Source organism: Artemia franciscana, chromosome 10, assembly GCF_032884065.1.
Source record: "Artemia franciscana chromosome 10, ASM3288406v1, whole genome shotgun sequence".
Classification (NCBI taxonomy): domain Eukaryota; kingdom Metazoa; phylum Arthropoda; class Branchiopoda; order Anostraca; family Artemiidae; genus Artemia; species Artemia franciscana.
The window spans coordinates 35,278,963-35,298,989 of NC_088872.1; the positions used below are offsets into that span (position 1 = coordinate 35,278,963).

General features: G+C 35.0%; 2 protein-coding genes across 3 annotated transcripts in view; both read right to left on the bottom strand.

Annotated features, from left to right (window-relative positions):
* The window catches only part of LOC136032122 (neurotrypsin-like), a 121,207-nt gene extending 115,845 nt beyond the window's left edge, over positions 1-5,362 (bottom strand). Inside the window, exons 1-2 of the mRNA XM_065712288.1 lie at positions 5,211-5,362; positions 2,451-2,670 (exon numbers count right to left, since the gene is read on the bottom strand). Of these exons, the coding sequence (XP_065568360.1) occupies positions 2,451-2,670; positions 5,211-5,264 (274 nt within the window). The 5' untranslated portion in view covers positions 5,265-5,362. The remainder of the gene's footprint in view (positions 1-2,450; positions 2,671-5,210) is intronic.
* A 5,541-nt stretch (positions 5,363-10,903) lies between these two features.
* Positions 10,904-20,027, bottom strand: part of LOC136032123 (N6-adenosine-methyltransferase non-catalytic subunit-like) — a 46,934-nt gene continuing 37,810 nt past the window's right edge. The window contains exons 5-8 of one of the 2 annotated variants that reach the window (XM_065712289.1): positions 19,376-19,585; positions 16,199-16,371; positions 12,868-13,179; positions 10,904-11,173 (exon numbers count right to left, since the gene is read on the bottom strand). In XM_065712289.1, the coding sequence (XP_065568361.1) occupies positions 12,930-13,179; positions 16,199-16,371; positions 19,376-19,585 (633 nt within the window). In that variant the 3' untranslated portion in view covers positions 10,904-11,173; positions 12,868-12,929. The remainder of the gene's footprint in view (positions 11,174-12,867; positions 13,180-16,198; positions 16,372-19,375; positions 19,586-20,027) is intronic. The other variant, XM_065712290.1, reaches the window with a different exon arrangement.

The window sequence follows — 20,027 nt, forward strand, 5'->3', positions numbered from 1 at the left end:
AAGACGTGTTTTTACCAGATTATAAAGGTCCACTGGCCACAGCCACTTCATTTAAACTTAATTTAAACAAGCCACTTAAGATTGCGTCATCTTCCCGTGTAAATATTCGACCACGATCAATTCTTTTTTTTACAACTGGGACTTCTCCGCTTGACTAACGGACTCTAACAAGTCCTATTACGTAAAACCAAAGAAATCCTGATTTGGTGGGAGGCCCGTGAAGGTTTTCCCGGCACCCACGGGTTTTTTAAACATTCAAAGAAAAAATATTATGTAACAAGCGCTTCCATCTCTTAGATAACAAACCTTATTACGTAATATGCACCTACATCTCTTAGGAAACAAACTTTATTACGTAACAGACACCTGCATCTTGAAGACGTTTCTTTAAGAGAAGCGTCGGGACCAGGATTTGAAGGAGGTAGGCTCCCGTCAGAAGCAGAGGGCCGTCACTACTAGGCCCTAGCTTAGAATAATACTATTTGTAAGTCCAACTCAGATTCCATTTTAAAACTGACGACTTAACTCTCCACTTAACTGTCCACTTAATATAAACGCACTATGGAAAGAAATTTGGGTAGCAAGGGAGTGGTCTTCAAAGAATGCACTCAAAATTTTAAGTTTATAACAACATTCATAGTTTACCTGCTTTTGATTGGTTTAACGAGCTACCTCACCAAACAGTTCCTTGTAACGAACAGTGAGTAACGAGCGACACGGCTCAATTGTAAACAAAAATCTTAACAACCAAATTTTGATATAAATATATATATATATATATATATATATATATATATATATATAAAATTCCCTTATTATGCTGATTCCAAATTCACATTATTCATTAAGCTTAGTAAAAAAGGGGTTCTCTAAAAAGGAAAAAAACTCCGTAAGATTTCAAAAAATTTCCATGTAAAACACACCATCAGATTCAGAGTATCAGGGAACCCCACTGTAAAGATTTTGAGCTCTTATAAGGAGAAATGTGAAATTTTATATTTTTGGCCAGAAGAAAGATCACGGGTACGTTTTTATTTGTTTTTCTTCTTTTTTGCTGTTGTTGCTTTTTTCTCAGTAGTGATCGTATCAAACTAATTATCCAAGAAAATCGGAAGAGGACTTATTCGACCTAAAATTAAAAGTTCTAGTGCCCTTTTCTAATGACCAAACAGATTGGGCGGCAACTAGATTCCTCCCAACTTTCGTTTATCCCAAAATCGATCGAAAAAATTTTGAGATGGCCATAATGTTTAGCATAGTTGAAAGTTCCCAAAAGTAGGCCCTTGGAAATAACATGAATACCCCTAGCCCCTTGGGATAAGTCTTTAAGTTGAACATTTTGCCCATTATTTACGTATAGTATTTGTCATTGGGAAGCATGTAGAAATTTTTCGAGGGGGGATTTTTCGCTTGGGTGGAATTACATGGGGATGATTGTATGATTTTCGGTGGGGAGGGAAATTTCCAGAGGAAATTTTATACTGAGGGGTGGGAGGATTTGACAGATTTCCCATGCTAATTGTTTTTCCCACCACAATTTTGCATGTGGAGATATTCCAGGAGAATAGTTCAGGGAAATTTAACTGTGTTTTAACTTCCAGGAAAAATTTCCACGGACGGGGGATTTCCAGAACAATTTGAAAATAATAAGAGTAAGAAAAAGTCTTGTTTTCAAATGAAAGTAAGCTAAGAAAAATTTTTCAGGCTGAATCGTCTGCAAGGAATTGTAAGGAGGGGGGTTTCAGCGAGGACTTAATTGTCCAGAAGCAATTTTAAGGGATTGTGTGTATTTTTCGTGGGAAGAACTTCCCACAAAGGAGTTTCCCGTGAGGGGACAGAATTTTTCATAGAGGGTGAGCAAAATTTATCGGTATTATTTGAAAAAAGATTAGGGAAGATATTCACATTAGGGAAGATTAGGAGGTAGAATACAGTGAAATTGTCTTTAAAATTTATTAGCTACAATTTTTTCTGCATATAATGAAGCAAGAACTCTTGTCCTAAAATGTTTGCTTCTCAATAGCCCCAACTCTAGGTTTATACCTAAGTTTGTACTGATTTATGCTTTCAAACCAATTTCTCGTCCTCTGAATTTTTTGCTTCTGTAGTAGAAATGAGCTGTTGGAATAAAGAATAAGCATTCAATTTATAAATGCTAGCTTTTTATCATCAGGGGTGACTATGATATGGTGCTGGCTGAGGTTCCAGAGCATGTGTAGCTTTGACTGAATGTACTGCAAAGAATGGGTGACCTGAAATCTTTGTCTGTATGTCCAGTTTTAGTGTGACAGACTACTAAGCTGGTTTACAGCTGCATTTCCAGGTGGATTTTAATGCCAATTTTCATAATAAAAGACAAAATCCAACCAGGTTCTGTAGTAGTATTTTAATTCAGTCCTATATAATGGCAGAACAATCTAAGTTTAATTGAATATTGATCTGAACCTTACCTGATATCTTTGTGGTTTTACTGGGTGTTGGAGTCGTTTTGACGATGGGCGTTGTAGTTTTGATAGCTTTTGGTTTGCCAGGGTGAACAACCACAGGGCTGCGAGACCTGATCGTCGAAACTTCTATTTGGAGAGAGCCAGATCTGGCCTCAGCTTCTCTAAACGAGTGAAGAAGTATTTCTTGCTGTTGCGGAGGTTTCGTTCTGATTCCATAGCTTATCTGCAAACACAAGTCCCTCCGAACAATATCAATTTGAATTACAATCTTAATTTTGAATTGCTAGTTTTTAAATGAAGTATAAAGGATAAGGTCGGTTAGTCATTGTTATGGAACCGTAAAAAGAAAGCTCACATTGGAAAACTTGCATCTGAAAACTTATCCCTAAGAAAAGCCTCGTAAACATTCCCCCAGAATATCTTCTTCAGAAAACCTATCCTAAAGAAAAATTGTCCAGGAAAACTTGCCCACAAGAATCATAACTCAAAGATTAACATTAAATACACCGAGAAAATTCTGTACAAAAAACACACTCAACTAGCTGCTACTACACTGAACAAAAAGAAAACTTAGCCCTTAAATGCTTTCCCTAGCAGGAACGGTCTACCGTTCCTACTTAAAAAAAGCTCTATATGTAGGCAGCAGGTTACGGTCTATCGTAAGCTGTTTCCAAAAAATATGGGCGGAGAGCCCCCAGCCCTCCTCTCTATGGCCACCCTTGCTTAAAAGTCCCTCGGTACGAAATGTGGTTGGAATTAGAACCTATATAAGAGACTTGTATGGTAGGAAGCATTTTTTTTGTTTCAGGACCCTTATTTTAACCTCACATTCTTAATTAGTAACGTCAAATCTCAATAATAACAACAGAGGCCTAAACTTTTTTGCGGATTACGTATCGAGAAAATCGGGTGCAAATAGCGCCTTTTGATGCACTCAGTTACAAGGGTCATTTCAGAGCTATAAACTTGGCAAATTCTGTGGAATCTTGGCATAGGACACGATCCTCATTGATAACAACAATAGTAATTTATTTATAGCCCACATTATACAAAATATATGACACTCGTGGAATATACTTGAAAGAAAAAAAAAACAGAAAAGAAACTCAACATCATATAAAACTTAGCATCAGGAAAAACAAACATCATCTAGCAAAGCACTGACAGCTAGAAACAATAGCAAGAATTATTCTTAAAAAAAACTGATAAGGTTGTAGTGGCACCCTAGCCTAAAAGGAGCGTCAATAATGGATAAATCAAAAGAATCCAATTTTAATACTTATTCAAAATGTTTAAAATCCATAAAATTTAATAGTACCCACCAAAAGTTACAAGCCTGAAAAAAATTGACTAATTTTTGAAAAAGGATGGGTGGAACACCCCCAAAGCATCAAGTAATCTTAATAAAAGTCACACCATCAGATTCAGCATACCAAACAAGCGTACAGTAGAGTTGTCAAGCTCCCATATACCAAAATGTGGAATTTTGCTTCTTTTTTTTTGCCAGAAGAAAGATCACGGATGCATGTTTATTTGTTTGTTTTTCCCAGGGGTGATCTTATCGAACAAATGATCGCGGAAGCTCGCGAGAGGGCTCATTTGATCGGAAATCAAAAGTTCTAGTGCCTTTTTTAATTGACCAAACAAATTGGAGGGCAGTTAGCCCTCCTCCCACGCCGATTTTTCTCCAAAGTCGCCCGATCAAAATTTTTACATAGCCATTTTTTCCAGGATAGTCTAAGAATTTAGCAACGCACTTTCTAGTTGGCAAAATGTCACTGTCGTGAATTTTTACTTTTTCTTTTTACGTAGGAGTATACGAGGCACTCTTCAATCACAGCACCTATCCGTATAAGGGTCTTTCAAACCTATTTTCTGGTGGCGATATTGACAAATGGACAAAATTGTCCTGGTGCAAATTTCTAGAGAAGTAGAAGGTTTCCCGGGGGCTATGCTTTTCTGGGGGACAACTTTTCTGGGGTGAATTTTCCGATGCAAGTTTACTATGAGCAAGAATACCAGGGATAAGTTCTCAGGGGTAAGTTTTCTAGTGGCAAGTTTTTCGGTGTAATTTTCCAAGGGTTGAGTTTTGCAAGAGTTGAGTTCTTCTAGAACTAAAATTCGATACAACCACATATATAGTTAAACTTACTATCTAAGAAACAGCTCAATTTAGGAGTGTCTTTCGTCTTTGATTAGGTGTAAAAGCAAGTTTCTTCGAGTTGCATCATTTTAATTTATTCTCAACGTCAAATTGTGTTCTGTTTTTTCTTTTACTTTGTTTCTATCGGGTTGCTGGCTTTTGCTACATACCTTAACAAATGCTCTTTTATAATGAGGCGAGCAGTAGATAAAGGTAGTCATTTGAAAAAGTACAGACGTTCTTGGAAACAGCAAAAAATAGGTTTTCAAATGTTTGCATATTGAAAAGAATCACTATTAATAAATTAATAAACTTTTTTTTTTTATTTCGGTTTTCGGAAATTGTTCTAATTCAGCTCGTAGACAGGAGGAGAGTTTGGATTTCTTCCCCTTAGAATGCTATTATTTGTCTGACCTACCTTATGTTTTTGTATAATTGCCTGTTTTTAATCGCCTGGTTCTATTAAATAAACTACTCCGTACTCGCCTGCTTAGAATGAAGGTCGATGCATTTGATATTACAAAGAATACAACTAAATGCATTTTGAGCTTCAAGAAAAGAAGAACTATATAAAAAGTTTAAGTAATGTTTGGAGTCAAAATAAACATTAAATTACTTACAAAGGCTGAGTATCCAGAAAAAGCGAATAGAATAACAATTAAAATACAACGCATTGCACAAATTGGACTTGTTTTTCCAGCATGGAAATTACGTCACTGTCACACATTTCCAGATGTGCAATATATTTTGGAACATAACTCCTCCTTTGAAGTTTCTCCTGTCAAACTTGGAATTTCTGGAATTACGCGCTAAGAAACATCCAAACATTAATTGGAACCTACTGTTTTCCATGTTTTGTTCTCATCAAACAGATTTTATACGTCAGAATCGAACCAAACAAAATAAAAGTTCTTCTAACAGCAAGGTGAAGCATTGCAGCAACCTCCGGTAGGGTTCGCCTTGAAGGAGCAAAATGTTGGTTTCTTTACTATCGATTTTGCTTCAACTCTGTAGTTGTCAATCCCTCGAAATATTCGAAATGGTATATCCTAACAGAAATTGTTATCAACGAAAAATGTTGACACTGTCACTAAACGCGGTCTCAAAATAAACTCTATCGAATTAAAAAACGATTTTCTCTATATGTTTAAACTCAAATAATGTTGTTGCTTGTAACACTCCACCATGACGGAATTTTTATATCAATAGATGCATAAAAAGTCAGCTTATTATGTCAATTCAAAATATGTAAAATTCATCAAGTTTAGATTTGCCCATCAAAAGTTACGAGCCTAATAAAACTTGCCCAATTCTTTAAATAGGGGCAAAACACCCCCCAAAATTCAAGAACTCTTAATAAAAATTCCAGCATCAGATTCAGCGTACCAGAGATACCTACTGTAGAAGTTTCAAGTTCCTATATTCAAAAATGTGGACTTTTCCTATTTTTGCCATAAAAAGATGACGGATGCGTGTTTAGTTATTTATTTATTTTTCCAGGGATGATCGTATCGAAATGCTAGTCCTAGAAGATCTAGAGAGGGTGTATTCAAGAGAAAAGTGTTTTAACAGAAGTTAAAAGTTCTAGTGCCCTTTTTGAGTGAACAAAACGATTGGAGGGCAACTGACCCTCCTTCGCATGTCCTTTTTTCCCCAAAGTTATTTGATAAAAATTTTTAGATAGCCGTTTTGTTCAGTATAGTGGAAAGATCCAATAGCTATGTCTTCAGGGTTAAAATGACGCCTCACAGCCTTACTGGAAGAGTCCTGTAAGTTATGAGATTTTTCCATTGTTTACGTATATTATTTGTTATTGGAAGAATACAGGCATTTTTTTGGGAGGGGGGATAAGATCTCATCAACATCTACATTATTAAAAGATGATAAGACAGCGGATAAAGATAGGGAACCTGAGCCTGATGACTAAGACTACCCTTAAACCTGTGCCGCTGGTTGACAACAACAAACAGAATATTAAGATTGTATGTTTCCAACACAAAACCATCAGACACCTTTCATACCACAGTCGAGTTCTTTATAAGGGTGCATGTGCCATCTTGGTTCTGCACCAAAATCCATCGTTCAATTAAGGATGGGGCACCTTTACCATTTAATTCAGTCATCCAGATACTTGAATCAAGATAACCGCAACTTCATCGACCCAGTAATTTCCTGAAATGCCTACTTCGCATCTCCAGAAACATTCTGTTCGCGATGCTGACTGATAAGAGAGCAAATATCAGAGCCCTTAGCGTTAGAAGTCATAAAAGCACAAGAATCAAGTGAGACGGTTGGAAACGTTAGGATTAGGAAGTTCGATATTCCAAAAATAAACTTCGAAGCAAACGACTACATCGAACTAATTGACTTATCATCCTGCGATATAACGCCAATACCAACACTGAATGATATGACTACAGAAGATTTGAAAAGTATGCTGAAAGAACTAATACAGATTGACTGGATTATTTTAAATATTCCTTTTCGAAGCCCAGGCCGTGGAAAGGACAGTAAATTTGGTTACGTATGCCTTAAAGAAAGTTTGTGGTCATAAACGACAGGAAGGATTTATTCGCCCCACGCTGATATCGAAGAAGGTCTTACCTGAATTTAGGTGCAAGACACAACAGAACCTAAAGACCAAACAAAGCACACTTTTTCGTACTTTAAACTTTGTGTCTTTATTTCTTAATTCTTATATCTAATAGCTTGTGACTGTATGACACATCTGGTTTATGTTCAATAAATGTTTATTAAACAATGACAAAACAGTATATGTGTCTATTTTATCGCAGTCTATTAGTTCCTAAACGACTTCAAATTCAACCGTTTTAGCAAACATTTGAATTTCCTTACATTAATAGACGTCCAATAGATTACATTTGTTTCGAAATGTCGATTTTTATCCTCCGGCCCGATTTCCTTATATATAACAGTTTCCAAGTCCCGAACAATTTGGGATTACCATTTCAAGTAATCTCAAGAGGGTGATATGCCAATTTCTAGTATCTTTAAACAAATTAGTTTATCATTATCCTTATATTAGCACCTGAATAAATAATTGTCCCCAAGAGCCCATACTAGCTCTGTTTACATATTTCGTTAGTTACTTTTTTGGGAGTAAACTTGTCCTGTATAGCACCGTTTACAGTTGATCAACCTTATTGAAAAAAAAATCAGTCCAGAAGGGTTCTTTAAGGGTTATATATTTTATTGATAAAATAATATATTATTTCTTTCCTGGATCTGTCACTGTTATCAAACAGTTCGTGGTAACGAACTGTAGTAAGGAGCTACCCGGCTCAATAGTAACCAAAACTCTAAAAAATTGAATTTTGATATCAATAGCTACATCAAAAGAATCGCATTTTAACGCTGATTTCAAATATATAAGTTTCATCAAGTTTAGTCCTACCCATAAAAAGTTACGAGCCTGAGAAAATTTGCCTTATTTAGGAAAATAGGGGGAAACACCCCCTAAAAGTCGTAGGATCTTAACGAAAATGACATCATCAGATTCAGCGTATCAGAGAACCCTACTGTAGAAGTTTCAAGCTCCTATCTACAAAAATGTGGAATTTTGTATTTTTTGCCAGAAGACAAATCACGGGTGCGTGTTTATTTGTTTTTTTTTCCCAGGGGTCATCGTATCGACCAAGTAGTCCTAGAATATCGCAAGAGGGCTTATTCTAAGGGAAATGAAAAGTTCTAGTGCCCTTTTTATGTGACCAAAAAAATTGGAGGGCATCTAGGCCCCCTCCCACGCTCATTTTTTTCTTAAAGTCAACGGATCAAAATTTTGAGATAGCCATTTTGTTCAGCATAGTCGAAAACCATGATAACTATGTCTTTGGGGATGTCTTACTCCCCCACAATTCCCTGGGGGAGGGGCTGCAAGTTACAAACTTTGACCAGTGTTTACATATAGTAATGGTTATTGGGAAGTGTACAGACGTTTTCAGGGGGATTTATTTTGTTTGGGGGTGGGGCTGAGGAGAGGGGGCTATGTTGGAGGATCTTTCCTTGGAGAAATCTGTCATGGGGGATGAAAAATTCAATGAAAAGGGCGCAGGATTCTCTAGCATTACTATAAGAAAACAATGAAAAAACAACATGAAAACTTTTTTTCAAATGAAAGGAAGAAGTAGCATTGAAACTTAAAACGAACAGAGATAATTACGCATATGAGGGGTTCTAAAAATGCTTTAGCATAAAGAGCGAGGTATTTAGGAGATAAATACCTTGCTCTTTATGCTAAAGTATTTTTAGTAATTTCAACTATTTATTCTACGGCCTTTCTGATTCAGGGGTCATTCTTAAAGAATTGGGAGAAAAGTTAAGATTTAGTGTAAAGAGCGAGATATTAACGAGGGTACAAACCCCCTCGTATCCATAATAAAAATATAAAGTTATGAAAGTTTGTTACGTAAGCTAATTCTTAAGTTACGTATATTTTTTACTAATAAAAACGTTCGTTAAAAATTAAAAGTTCTAGTAGCCTTTTTAAGTAACCGAAAAAATAGGGGGCAACTAGGCCTCCTTCTCCACCCCTTATTTCTCAAAATCGTCTGATCAAAACTAAGAGAAAGCCATTTAGCCAAAAAAGAATTAATATACAAATTTCATTTTAATATTTTATGTGCGGAGAGCCAAAACCAAACATGCATTAATTCAAAAACGTTCAGAAATTAAATAAAAAAAACTGATTTTTTTTAGCTGAAAGTAAGGAGCGACATTAAAACTTAAAACGAACAGAAATTACTCCGTATATGAAATGGGTTGTCCCCTCAGCAATCCCTCGCTCTTTACACTAAAGTTTGACTCTTTGCCACAATTCTACTTTTTAAAACAATTAAAAGCTTTAGCGTAAAGAGCGAGGGATTGCAGAGGGGACAACCCATTTCATATACGGAGTAATTTCTGTTCGTTTTAAGTTTTAATGTCGCTCCTTACTTTCAGCTAAAAAAAATCAGTTTTTTTTTATTTAATCTCTCTAAAAGGTAGATGAGGCATCGTAGTATATGCTTTTCCTAGTCTGCTCTATCTAAACCTCTCAGCATATTCACTGGTTCACTTACACTCTGAAAGATGTGGACAAAACCTCAGCGCCTTCGCAACAGAACCATTAAACAGTCGATTTCCCTCTTTCTCCCCATCTCTTTTTATTTCTCTTTTTTAAGGGAATAAAACCCTTTTCCCTGCTTCTATCTTCTCCCTTAAGTCTACTATTTTGCTATTTCATTCCATTTTTGGATTTTAGACACTATTCTAACTAGATTAATGATGCTCGTAATTTGATTTTATTTTTTGTTGGTTGATCAAAAATTTTACCATTTTATGCGGGGCAAAATTCGACCCTTGAATGACACGTGATAACTATTTTTAAACGAAGTCTGATACTATCTCAGAAATTGTTAATGTGACCATTGTGGAGTGTATTAATACTGTCGTTTAAGTTTAGTAAAGAATGATACACAATAAACACTCCATTTCAAGAAATACTAGCTATATTTTTCTTGAGTATATATTTCTTTTTTAGCACCACTACTTAAAGTTACTTCAATCAGTAATGTCACAAAAATAATGAACATACCATGGCGGAAATCTCTACTTCTCTACTGCCCAGAGGTTATGTTTTCTTTCTCCTTTTTTTAAAGATTAAAAACTACTTTCGTTTCTGGCCACCAATCAGTTGTCAGGACCAATCCCTAAAGGTTTAACACTTCTCCACCTGCTAACTAGGACACTTATATTTCCAAAATCTCAAAATGTATGTTTGTGACAAATGTGCGTGATTATCGGTATAGGCTATTGTTTCTGGGTTTGTTTTTTTTTAATATAAAGCTTACAACCATTTTCCATGTCTGTTAGTAGCTTCAAGCCCCAAAAGCTTGAAAGTTTTATCTGCACGAAATATATTAGGATTCCGAACAGCCAAGTCGTCGCCATCTTGAACCAAATCTTGAAGAAAGTCACTTTCTTACTTATAATAATTTTGTAATTCAAACAGGGGGAGGGGGGGGGGGGCTCAAGGGCCAAGCTCTCAAAAATATCATTTGTCCTATTTCAGTTTATAATACACGTGATTTTATGTTTTTCAAGACTTCCTAGCCCATCCCAATCAATTCCTGCGAAGGTCCCCACCTAACAATAACTGAATCTGATTTGGTTGTTGGTCGTTATTCTAAACGTCAGGTATTTAAAAAAAAATTAAAGTGCAAAATAAATAGCTGGCTCAAAGCAATTAAGATAATACTTTTATTATCAAGACAACCAAGGGCAAGATTTAAAAACCTAAGAATAAAACAAATGGTTTTTTAATAAAAACAAGGTCCAGATTTTATTTAAAAAATTCAATTTAAAAAAGAAATCATTGTGATATTATAGAAGTACTTAAACAGCAGAATAATGAGACAACTAGTTACTAAAAGGGGACAAGAAAACAATAAACAGAACATAGTTTAGACACCACAAAAGTAGGGAACTCAAAAATCTTCATCCAACCACCTGATTTGTTAACACAAGAAATACAAACTTGGAGTTCCAAAGAATCACTGCTCATTAGCATGGAGAGCTCTACAATCTAAAATGAATATTTAAATTAGGCAAAAAAGAAGGATAAAACGCAAGCTACAAAGTGACAAACATACCTAATATATGACTGAGTGCTTCATATTTCCGAATTTTCCCACTCGAATTTTTTTTGTCTTATAACCGAATGTATTATGAGTCTTATAAAATATAGAACAGAATAAGGTCAGGATTACCAACAGGATCCGACAGGCGAGTGAAGTACATTAGCCCCCAAATTCTGTGCTTCAGTATGGATTTAGTTTTTGTGAGCAAAAAAGGTAATAGCAACGAAAAGTTGGTAGTAAAAACGCTTAATAAAAATGCAACTACAACTGAATATTGCAAAAAAAAATTTGCAAATGCTGCCTTGAATTTCTAAAAATAGTGAACAATAGTTTCTATAAAGAACTCTTTGGTCATCCATAGAACATTTTTTAAAGAAGGAAGCACTCTGGTGTTGGCGGGATAGTGCTTCATCTTTATAGGGGGAAATGCCAGCACGGATTGGCGTCATTTTTTATTCCAAACACGACAGTCACCCCCCCCCCCTCTAAAAAATTATATTATTAATTTTTTGACCAACATCACCACTATAAAGATACCATTAGGAGGGGGGAAATTTGAATTTTGGTATGTCCTTTTTCAAACATTTTAATATCTGTAACTTGACATCCTTAGCTATAAACTATAGAGTATATTTTGCGTTAACATAATGTTAGCATAAAAGAAACACATATAATGTGTATAAATATACCCATCTATAAAAAGAATGCAAAAAGAAAAAAAATTGCTAAATTCACAACAAAGAAATCTCAAACCCAGTCCCTGAATTTCCCACGAAAAAAGAAGTAAGAGGGCGAACAGCGCCATCCTGGCACCCAGTTTCCCAATACAACAAGAGTGACTTCATAATTTTCTCTCCTTTGCATTTACAATATTTACCATGAAGACTGACCAAAACAATAAAATATTTGACAACCAAATGATGACAAATGACGAAAGCATAAAGTCTAGTAAATCATTAAGTCTCTATTCGTTTAGTTCCCGTACCGTTTCCATAACCGAAAACACCGGTACAGAACAATAAGATGACGATTTCCTAAGCCACCCTAAAATTGTTCAAAATCAAGTAGGTTATTTCCTATACCAAACATTTAGTTCGATTTGATTTCTTTCTTCATGTTTGTTACCTGAAACTGGCAATCCATGAGAAAAACATGAACTATTCTATTCTTTTCACACTTAATTCACAAGAAGCTATTTTAGAGCAGGAAATATTAAAACCAATCGTCTAAAAAAAAAAGAGTATGTCAAGGTCAATCTATTTTAATTTCAAGTAGCCATGCGATCAGAATACTAAAAAGGAGACACGTTGAATCGTACATTCAATTTATCGTCAAACCTAAACTAGTTTAAAACGATCTGATTAATTATTTAAAAACAATTTTAACATTTCTAACAATATTATTTACTTTATGCATTTTATTACTTCGTCTTCAATGGTCTTTACCCTTGGAATGTTCCTATTCAAAAACTGGAACAAAACCAAAAATATTTTGGAAAATCGACAATTTTTGAATCATTAGATAATTATTGAGTTCCATACAGATCCAAAAATCGAAATTCAGCTCATGCCTATTCAATTAATCCCCCCTACCCCCTACCCAAGAAAATTCAAGGCTTTTTAACTAAAAATGTACATGCCTACATTTCGACCATTGTTTTGTAGGGAATTGAAAGTAAATTCCTAGAGGGATAATTCAATGCTATCTTCCTCTTCCTCTGCCTCTTTGAAAGGTAGCACCTCCTCTTCCTCTTGAAGGTGCTCCTGTTTTATTTTTGGGTGGCGGTGATTTTGGACGCAATGCTTCAATCCGGTCTGTACATCCCGTGGTGGTTTGACCATTTGCAAAATATGATGAGTATGTGTCCGGACTGAAGTTTGTGTTGGCCAGGTCTGTCCCGACGGTTAGCCAACCAGGGCGAATAGTACTATCACGTCCAAACAAATGTAATCTAAAATAATAAAGGTTTCTTACTCATGAGCTACTAAGAAAATACAATGTTTCTGTTCATTTCTGTAACATCTTATCAAAATAATCTGAAGAAATACTTGAATATAAAGCTGATTTGCTACATACATACGTTGAGAGACATACTAGAGACAACTTCTCATTCACCTCAGTGAAAGAAATAAGAAACCTTCCCCCCAGTTCAGACCAGGCCAAGATCTAGCTGCATGTTAGAGCAGGCCTAATTGACATAATTATTTTAACTAAATACTTTATAGCTAACTCGAATTGTTATAATCACACAAAGTGACTTGTTACATTTACAAGATGACTGCCTTGATAGGTAGGAGCAACTTCTTCCTATTTATAAACAAATACAGCCAGTTCATATATTTATACATTAAGTAGTCTACAGCTGTTCTTCACAGACACGATATATGATATTCCAGAACAATGCAAGTCATACAGTTGGCAGTAAACAAACTATATGTAAAGAAAAATTCGAACAAACAGTAGTCGAGACTCTAAAAAACTAAATTTAATAACAATATTTGGTATAACCAAAAGAAAATTCAATAGCCAAAATATACACCAGAAAAGGTATCCATTAAAAGAAGAGTGATTCTAAAAGTGCAAAATTCAATAAGTTCAAAGCTGCTCATCATAAATTGTTAGCACACTAGAAAAGATTGTATACTTCAAAAAAGCGAGAAAATACCCCCAAAAAGGGGGACATTCCTGATTAAAATTTAACACTAAAATTCAATGTGTCCAGGAGCTACTAAACAGAAGATCTCAAAGTCCTATATGCAGAAGCATGAAATTTTACACATTTCCCGAGTTCTGAGATAAGCATTCGGTTTATGGATACCTAAAAATTATATACACTAACCTTCCAGTTTCAGAGGTCACACTCCACTCGACAGCACATTCGTCCTTAAACATATTTATCATCCATATAAAACGAACGGTTATTACACAGAGCATATATATTGATGTTGATAATCCTTATTTCACAAAATCCTTTGGACATACGAGTCCTGTATTAATAAATAACTTGGACAATAAGATAAAAGAAGACAGCAAACCCCACAAGGACAATATGACTTACATATCATACATATCTGGCACACTGATTGATAAATGCTTAAGCTTCCACCCTCGCATAGCGATGCTGTGAAGTAAAGTTGGATGGAACGTGGAAATATTAAGAACACACTTTTGTTCCTAATAATGGGATACAGTCTTTGCCTTTTTTCTGTTGTTCACCCATATCTTGTGTAACTGACCCTTGGTTAGTCGAGTTCTTTTGCATAGATTTGCTCCCCTTCCTTGCAGTAGAAAACGGTGCCATCGGAATACTTTGTGGTTATAAAATTGGTTCATCAGTTAGACAGAGATATGTAGAGAATTACATTTTTTTTTTTTCCTATACGAGGGGCACCTAATTTATTTCAGCGTTATCTGTGTTTATACATTCAGTGTGAAATAGCACAACAGCACCGAAGTGCAATGTATGTAGTTTATAGTGATTTTCATTATGAAAACTCAACATGGAGGTATTCACAAGTCAAAAGCCCTCGTGCAGTGAATCGTAGCTCTTTTATCTTAATCTGTCATGTTTCAGACTATTATACAAGTTTACCAAGTAAGATACTAACTCATCTGAAAAAATATAGCAACTTTCATGGGCTATTTGAAGCCTTTGCATTTTACTGAGAATGTCCTGTCTTGACGACTTTTTCTCGAGTGATTTCTTATTTATTTATCATGTGTTTGATTGGTTTTTTTAAAAATGGTAATGAGGTAACTATTAGTAATCAATAAAATTGATTCAATGGTTGTTAGACTCGAGACCTAAAGCATCATTTTCTGTATTTCAGGCTCTTCATCCCCAAAAAATTATGGTGCACATTTTCTAGGGTGATTCTCGTTTTTACAGTATTCCAACAGCTAGACTTTACCATTAAGAGCGAAATGCTGAGGAAAAAGTGGGGGAGAGCAGCTCCACTCGTATTTAAGGTCAACTCCTAAGCTCAATATGCTACTAAAACAAATAGAAACTAAAGACAATCTTTATCAAATGAAAGAAAGACCAAAATTAATACTTAAAATGAATAAACACAATCCTACCACTAGGGGCCCCCAGACAATTTTCCGCTGCAAAAAAATTAAGATTTTACTAAAGGTCCACCTCAATTTACGTTTTAATAATCTAGTTAGGATTAAGTTTGATCCTATATGGGCTTCTTGTTGCTGTTAGAAATATTACATATAGAGTGCTTTTATGGACATATCATAAAAAGAAACATTAAACGATACATTTTATGTTACTAATAGCTGAGTAGTCTCGAAAAAGTTCGACAAAAAATTTTGTCATGGGTTTTATGGTCAAGAATCATTATAAAAAGTATCATAGTTTTTTCTTTCTGCCACCGGTCACAGTATAACTGTGAAGAGCGTCCTCTTCTTTATTTGACGTAGGACAAAGTGTCATTGTTTTTGGCACTAAAATAGACTGGTGTGTCCTACAACAGCAAAATAGCGTTGACACTTTTTACTGTCACAGCAAAAAGAAACGATGCTTCGATGACAGAGAAAATACTTTCACAATGAGAGAAAAAAAAATCCTTTTTTATTTGATTCCTTTAATTTGATGACAGTAGAAACAGTGACAATTTTCGTAATGACATTTCCAGCGATGAACTAGTATCGATGACACCAAATAAAATGCCAATTGCACCGCATTAACTGATGATTTTCATTCCGCAAAAACACAAACGAAAATAAATACATAATCAAAGCCGAAGAGAAAAAGAACACTTGTAGCAAAATGTTCATCAGAGTTGGAAGAAAAGAAGTTTTTCCAATTAATTAATGCCAGAAGATAATCTGACTGCTGTTCAATGTATTTGAATTTAAAAAGAGAAGGTTTTTCGGCTTGATTTTTATAAGACTAAATACAAAACCCTCAAATTAAACCTCAAGATCAGGATCCTCAAATAAAAAAAAAAAGAATATACCTTCTTCTGCCAAGACAAAAATGTTCAATGATGTTAAATATTTCCATTGGTTTTTCGATAGTGCCATATTCTGGCTGTTCAGTAATAATAAGATCAATGTCAACATTGGCGTGGATATAGTTCCCATCAAGTGATCGTCTTACGGTACCTTTGATCCCCATTAAACAGTGTTCCTGAAACATAGTTATATAAAACAATCTTACACACAGACATACCCTCCACAAAAACATTGACTTAATTGCAAAATTTATGCTTTGAATTTCAAATTATTTCCCATGGTTTTTGTCACAATGGGCAAGCCAAAATAAGACATTATTAAGATAAAAGAAAAGTGATTGCTGAATCAACATTCAAAATGGCACCATTGAAAAGATCTTCACTTTTATTTCGATTAAATCCACCATGTACAAAATACAATAAATAATAATAACAGGCAATTCAACCTAATAACAGATCATAGCAACTCATAATTTAACATCTTTATAGTGCGTCTTCTTTTTCAATTCTAGATCGTGTTAATAGTATAAACCTAGTTCTTGCTCATTCTGCAACTTATATTATTTGGAATATTATTTATGGGAGGGGGTATAAAATAGTAAAAAAGACGGCTGTGATGATTAAAAGTGCGACATAGGCCATTTTTATAACCCTTCAGGAGAGCCAGAGAACAGAAAAAAAGTTTGTCAGCTGTGTTCGCTCTGAAGGATAAGACTAATGGAGATAAAGGAAGATAACGGAGATAACATATTCTGAACAAAATTTTTATGCTCTTTTCAGTGGTATAGATTAAATTTAAATATTCCAAGCGAATGCAAAATTATTTTGTCTCCAATTTATTGTCATTACTATTTTGAGCGAATACAAAATTATTCCATTTTTGGAGTATGTCTCCTTTTTCCTTGACAAAAAAGAAGACAAATGCCATTATAGCTCCGTAAGATAAAACTTGCGCATGTCTCTTTTTTTATCTTCGTGACGGTACAAAATAATACAATTATGACTGCAGCTCAGTTTACCTCGAGCTCAATTTACTCACGACCCACGCATGACTCATTTTCGACCAAAATGAAAAATGTCGCACTTTTAATTATCAAAGCCGATGAGGTGAAAGGCACATCATTCTGCAAAGACAATTTATGGACAACCGAGGAGAAAAAAATGCAAAACTGATTGTTATAGAAGGAGGGGAAAGAGACGAGGGATCTGAAGCTTGAGAAAGGGCTATTCCAGCTATCAGAAGAATTGCGTTATAGCTGACAAGTCCCCTTTTTCTTGTTTAATCCTCAAGTACAAATGAAGCTTCATCGTAGAGAGCTGTTTAAGGTCTTTTCAAAGCCAATATTATATTTACGCACTTTTTATTATTCCATCATGACAACACCATCATAAAATGTCGTATGCCATGAAAATACGATTCTAGTGTCATTTCTGGAGAGTAAAGGTTTGAAAACGCAAAAAAAATCTACCACTGAAAGCTCCATGACAAAACTCTTAAGACCCCTCCCCCTTTTAATATTCTCCTTTGCAAGTGGAAAATAAATAAAAAATTTGAAAAAATACCAAATGAAAAAAATGATTGCTCATTCGTTAATGATTGCTATTCGAGGTCCTCAGAATTTGTGTTTCATTTCCCTTCCTTATAAAGACGGGCATTAACTGGTCACTGGTTTTCAAGTTAAATGGCATACTTAACCCCAAAGTTCAAAATTAACATGATCAGTTCCTCTTCAAATCTACTTCCAAGCATAATTAAATTAAAACAAAGAAATTTTTTCAGTTGAAAACAAAAGCAACGTTATACTTAAAAAGGCAGAAATTATTCATTTGAAGGGGGCTATCCCCTCCTCAATCCCTCAGTTTTCGCCTGGCCCTTGTGTTTCAGGTTCAAGGTTATTTATTATAATAGTAATAAAATACACAATTTTGCACATTTTTTCCGTTGGTAGGGAGCAGAGCTCGTATACCAAGGAGAAACAAAAACAAAAACAATACATCATATTACAGAAAAAACACAAATATTCTTGCCATTTTTCTTATTAAATAAATAACATTAACATGCCACTCCTAGCCACTACCAAACACATGTTCATTCGAGACAATACTAGCTTAATAATACAAATTATCAGGCTTACAGTGGACGGAGAGTGCAGAAAGATCATATCCAAACAATCACAAAATAAGGAGGGATGTGTGAAATTCTTAGATATTTCAAGACCCCCTTTCCCAAGGGCCAAAGATGAGTTTACGAAATACTTAACAATATCGGACCTTAAACCGAATTTTCGCACAGAAGTTCCTTCATCAGACATTCTCCCCAAATGAAAAGTCATCGGCAAATAACTTGTTTCTAAAAAAAAATGATAGTACGCCCATTAATAGAGCAACGTGCTATTGCCAAAAAAATATATATTATGAATTTTCGTCTTTTAAAAGCGAGGTTGAAGTTCTACATAGTAGCATAAACTTACGAAACAGTTATCTCTCTCATCTTTTTTTGTCCATATGGAGCGAACGACTGCAAAGAAAATGGGGAAGGACCCCATTGACCAGTTAATACCGAGAACTAGTGCCTTTCTTTAGTGATAAATACCCAATCTTTCAACTTGTCTCCAGGGACACTTGTGGCTTTGCATGGCATCGGACCGAAATTTGCAGATATGTGTTTTTGATCAGAATCATTAAAGAAATATTATATATTCTACCAGAGGAAAGGGGATACGTGCTACCTCAAAAACATGGCTCTGAAATTAAACAAATAATTTTTTTTTTTAAACAGAGGCCCATACATTTTAGTAGAAAGGTAATAATGATACAGCCCATTGTAATCACAATTTTACGAGGACTTATAATCCGCACAGCGGTGGCCCCAGAGAGTTAGTCTCCCACCTCATGTGACATGGTACATACTAACTGTGTGATTAGATTAAATCAATATCAGTTATGACCCGGACCCAGATGGGCACCGGAACAATATTTCAAGTTACTTCTTTTAATCAGAATGGTAAAAAAACTATATATATATATAACTAAACTAAACCAAAACTTGAACAAACCTAAAAAAAAAAACCTTTTACGTACACTATAGCGTAAATAAAACTACAACATCTGCCTTTATCTTTAACTCTACTGGCTTGAATTAGGGTGGAAATTGAGCCCCATGAGAAGAAAATCAGTTACCTTAGTACGTTGAAAGACAGCTTTTGGGTCTAGGTTCTTTGAGTGACTCGGATTATTGGTATTGGTTTGTATCCAGCAAATATCTTCACATCGCCGAAACCCCCATTTCTTGAGACAGAGCCTACCTAAATCGAGACCTTCGGCTGATCCACACCACAGGAATACAAAGCCACGCGGTCCAATTAGTTCAGACACGTTGAGATTATTAATCTAAAAATAAGAACAATAATAATGGTTAGAAGGTGACGAAGGAAAATCGGATGCATTACCTCCTTTCATTTTGACATTGCTGCAGAGGGCTGATAGAACGTGAGATGAAATTCTTAACAATAAACAAAATAGCGACAGCAAAATTATTGTATAATACTCAATAGCAGTCTATCTCCTGGTTGGGAAAGTCACCTGAATAATAAGTCATAAGACTGTCTGCTAGGCAGGTCACTATGTTTGAGGACATATTTTAATAATTTTAATAAATACTGTTAATATTTATTAAAAAATGTACAGCCTTTGCTTTGACAGACACAAAACATTCCACGTATATACCCACTTAATTGGGTAATTTTTCCATCTCAAATAATCAGCAATCATATTCATTATCGCAACGCATCAGACATTAATTTTTAAGCCTACGTCTCGCATAGCCCCCATT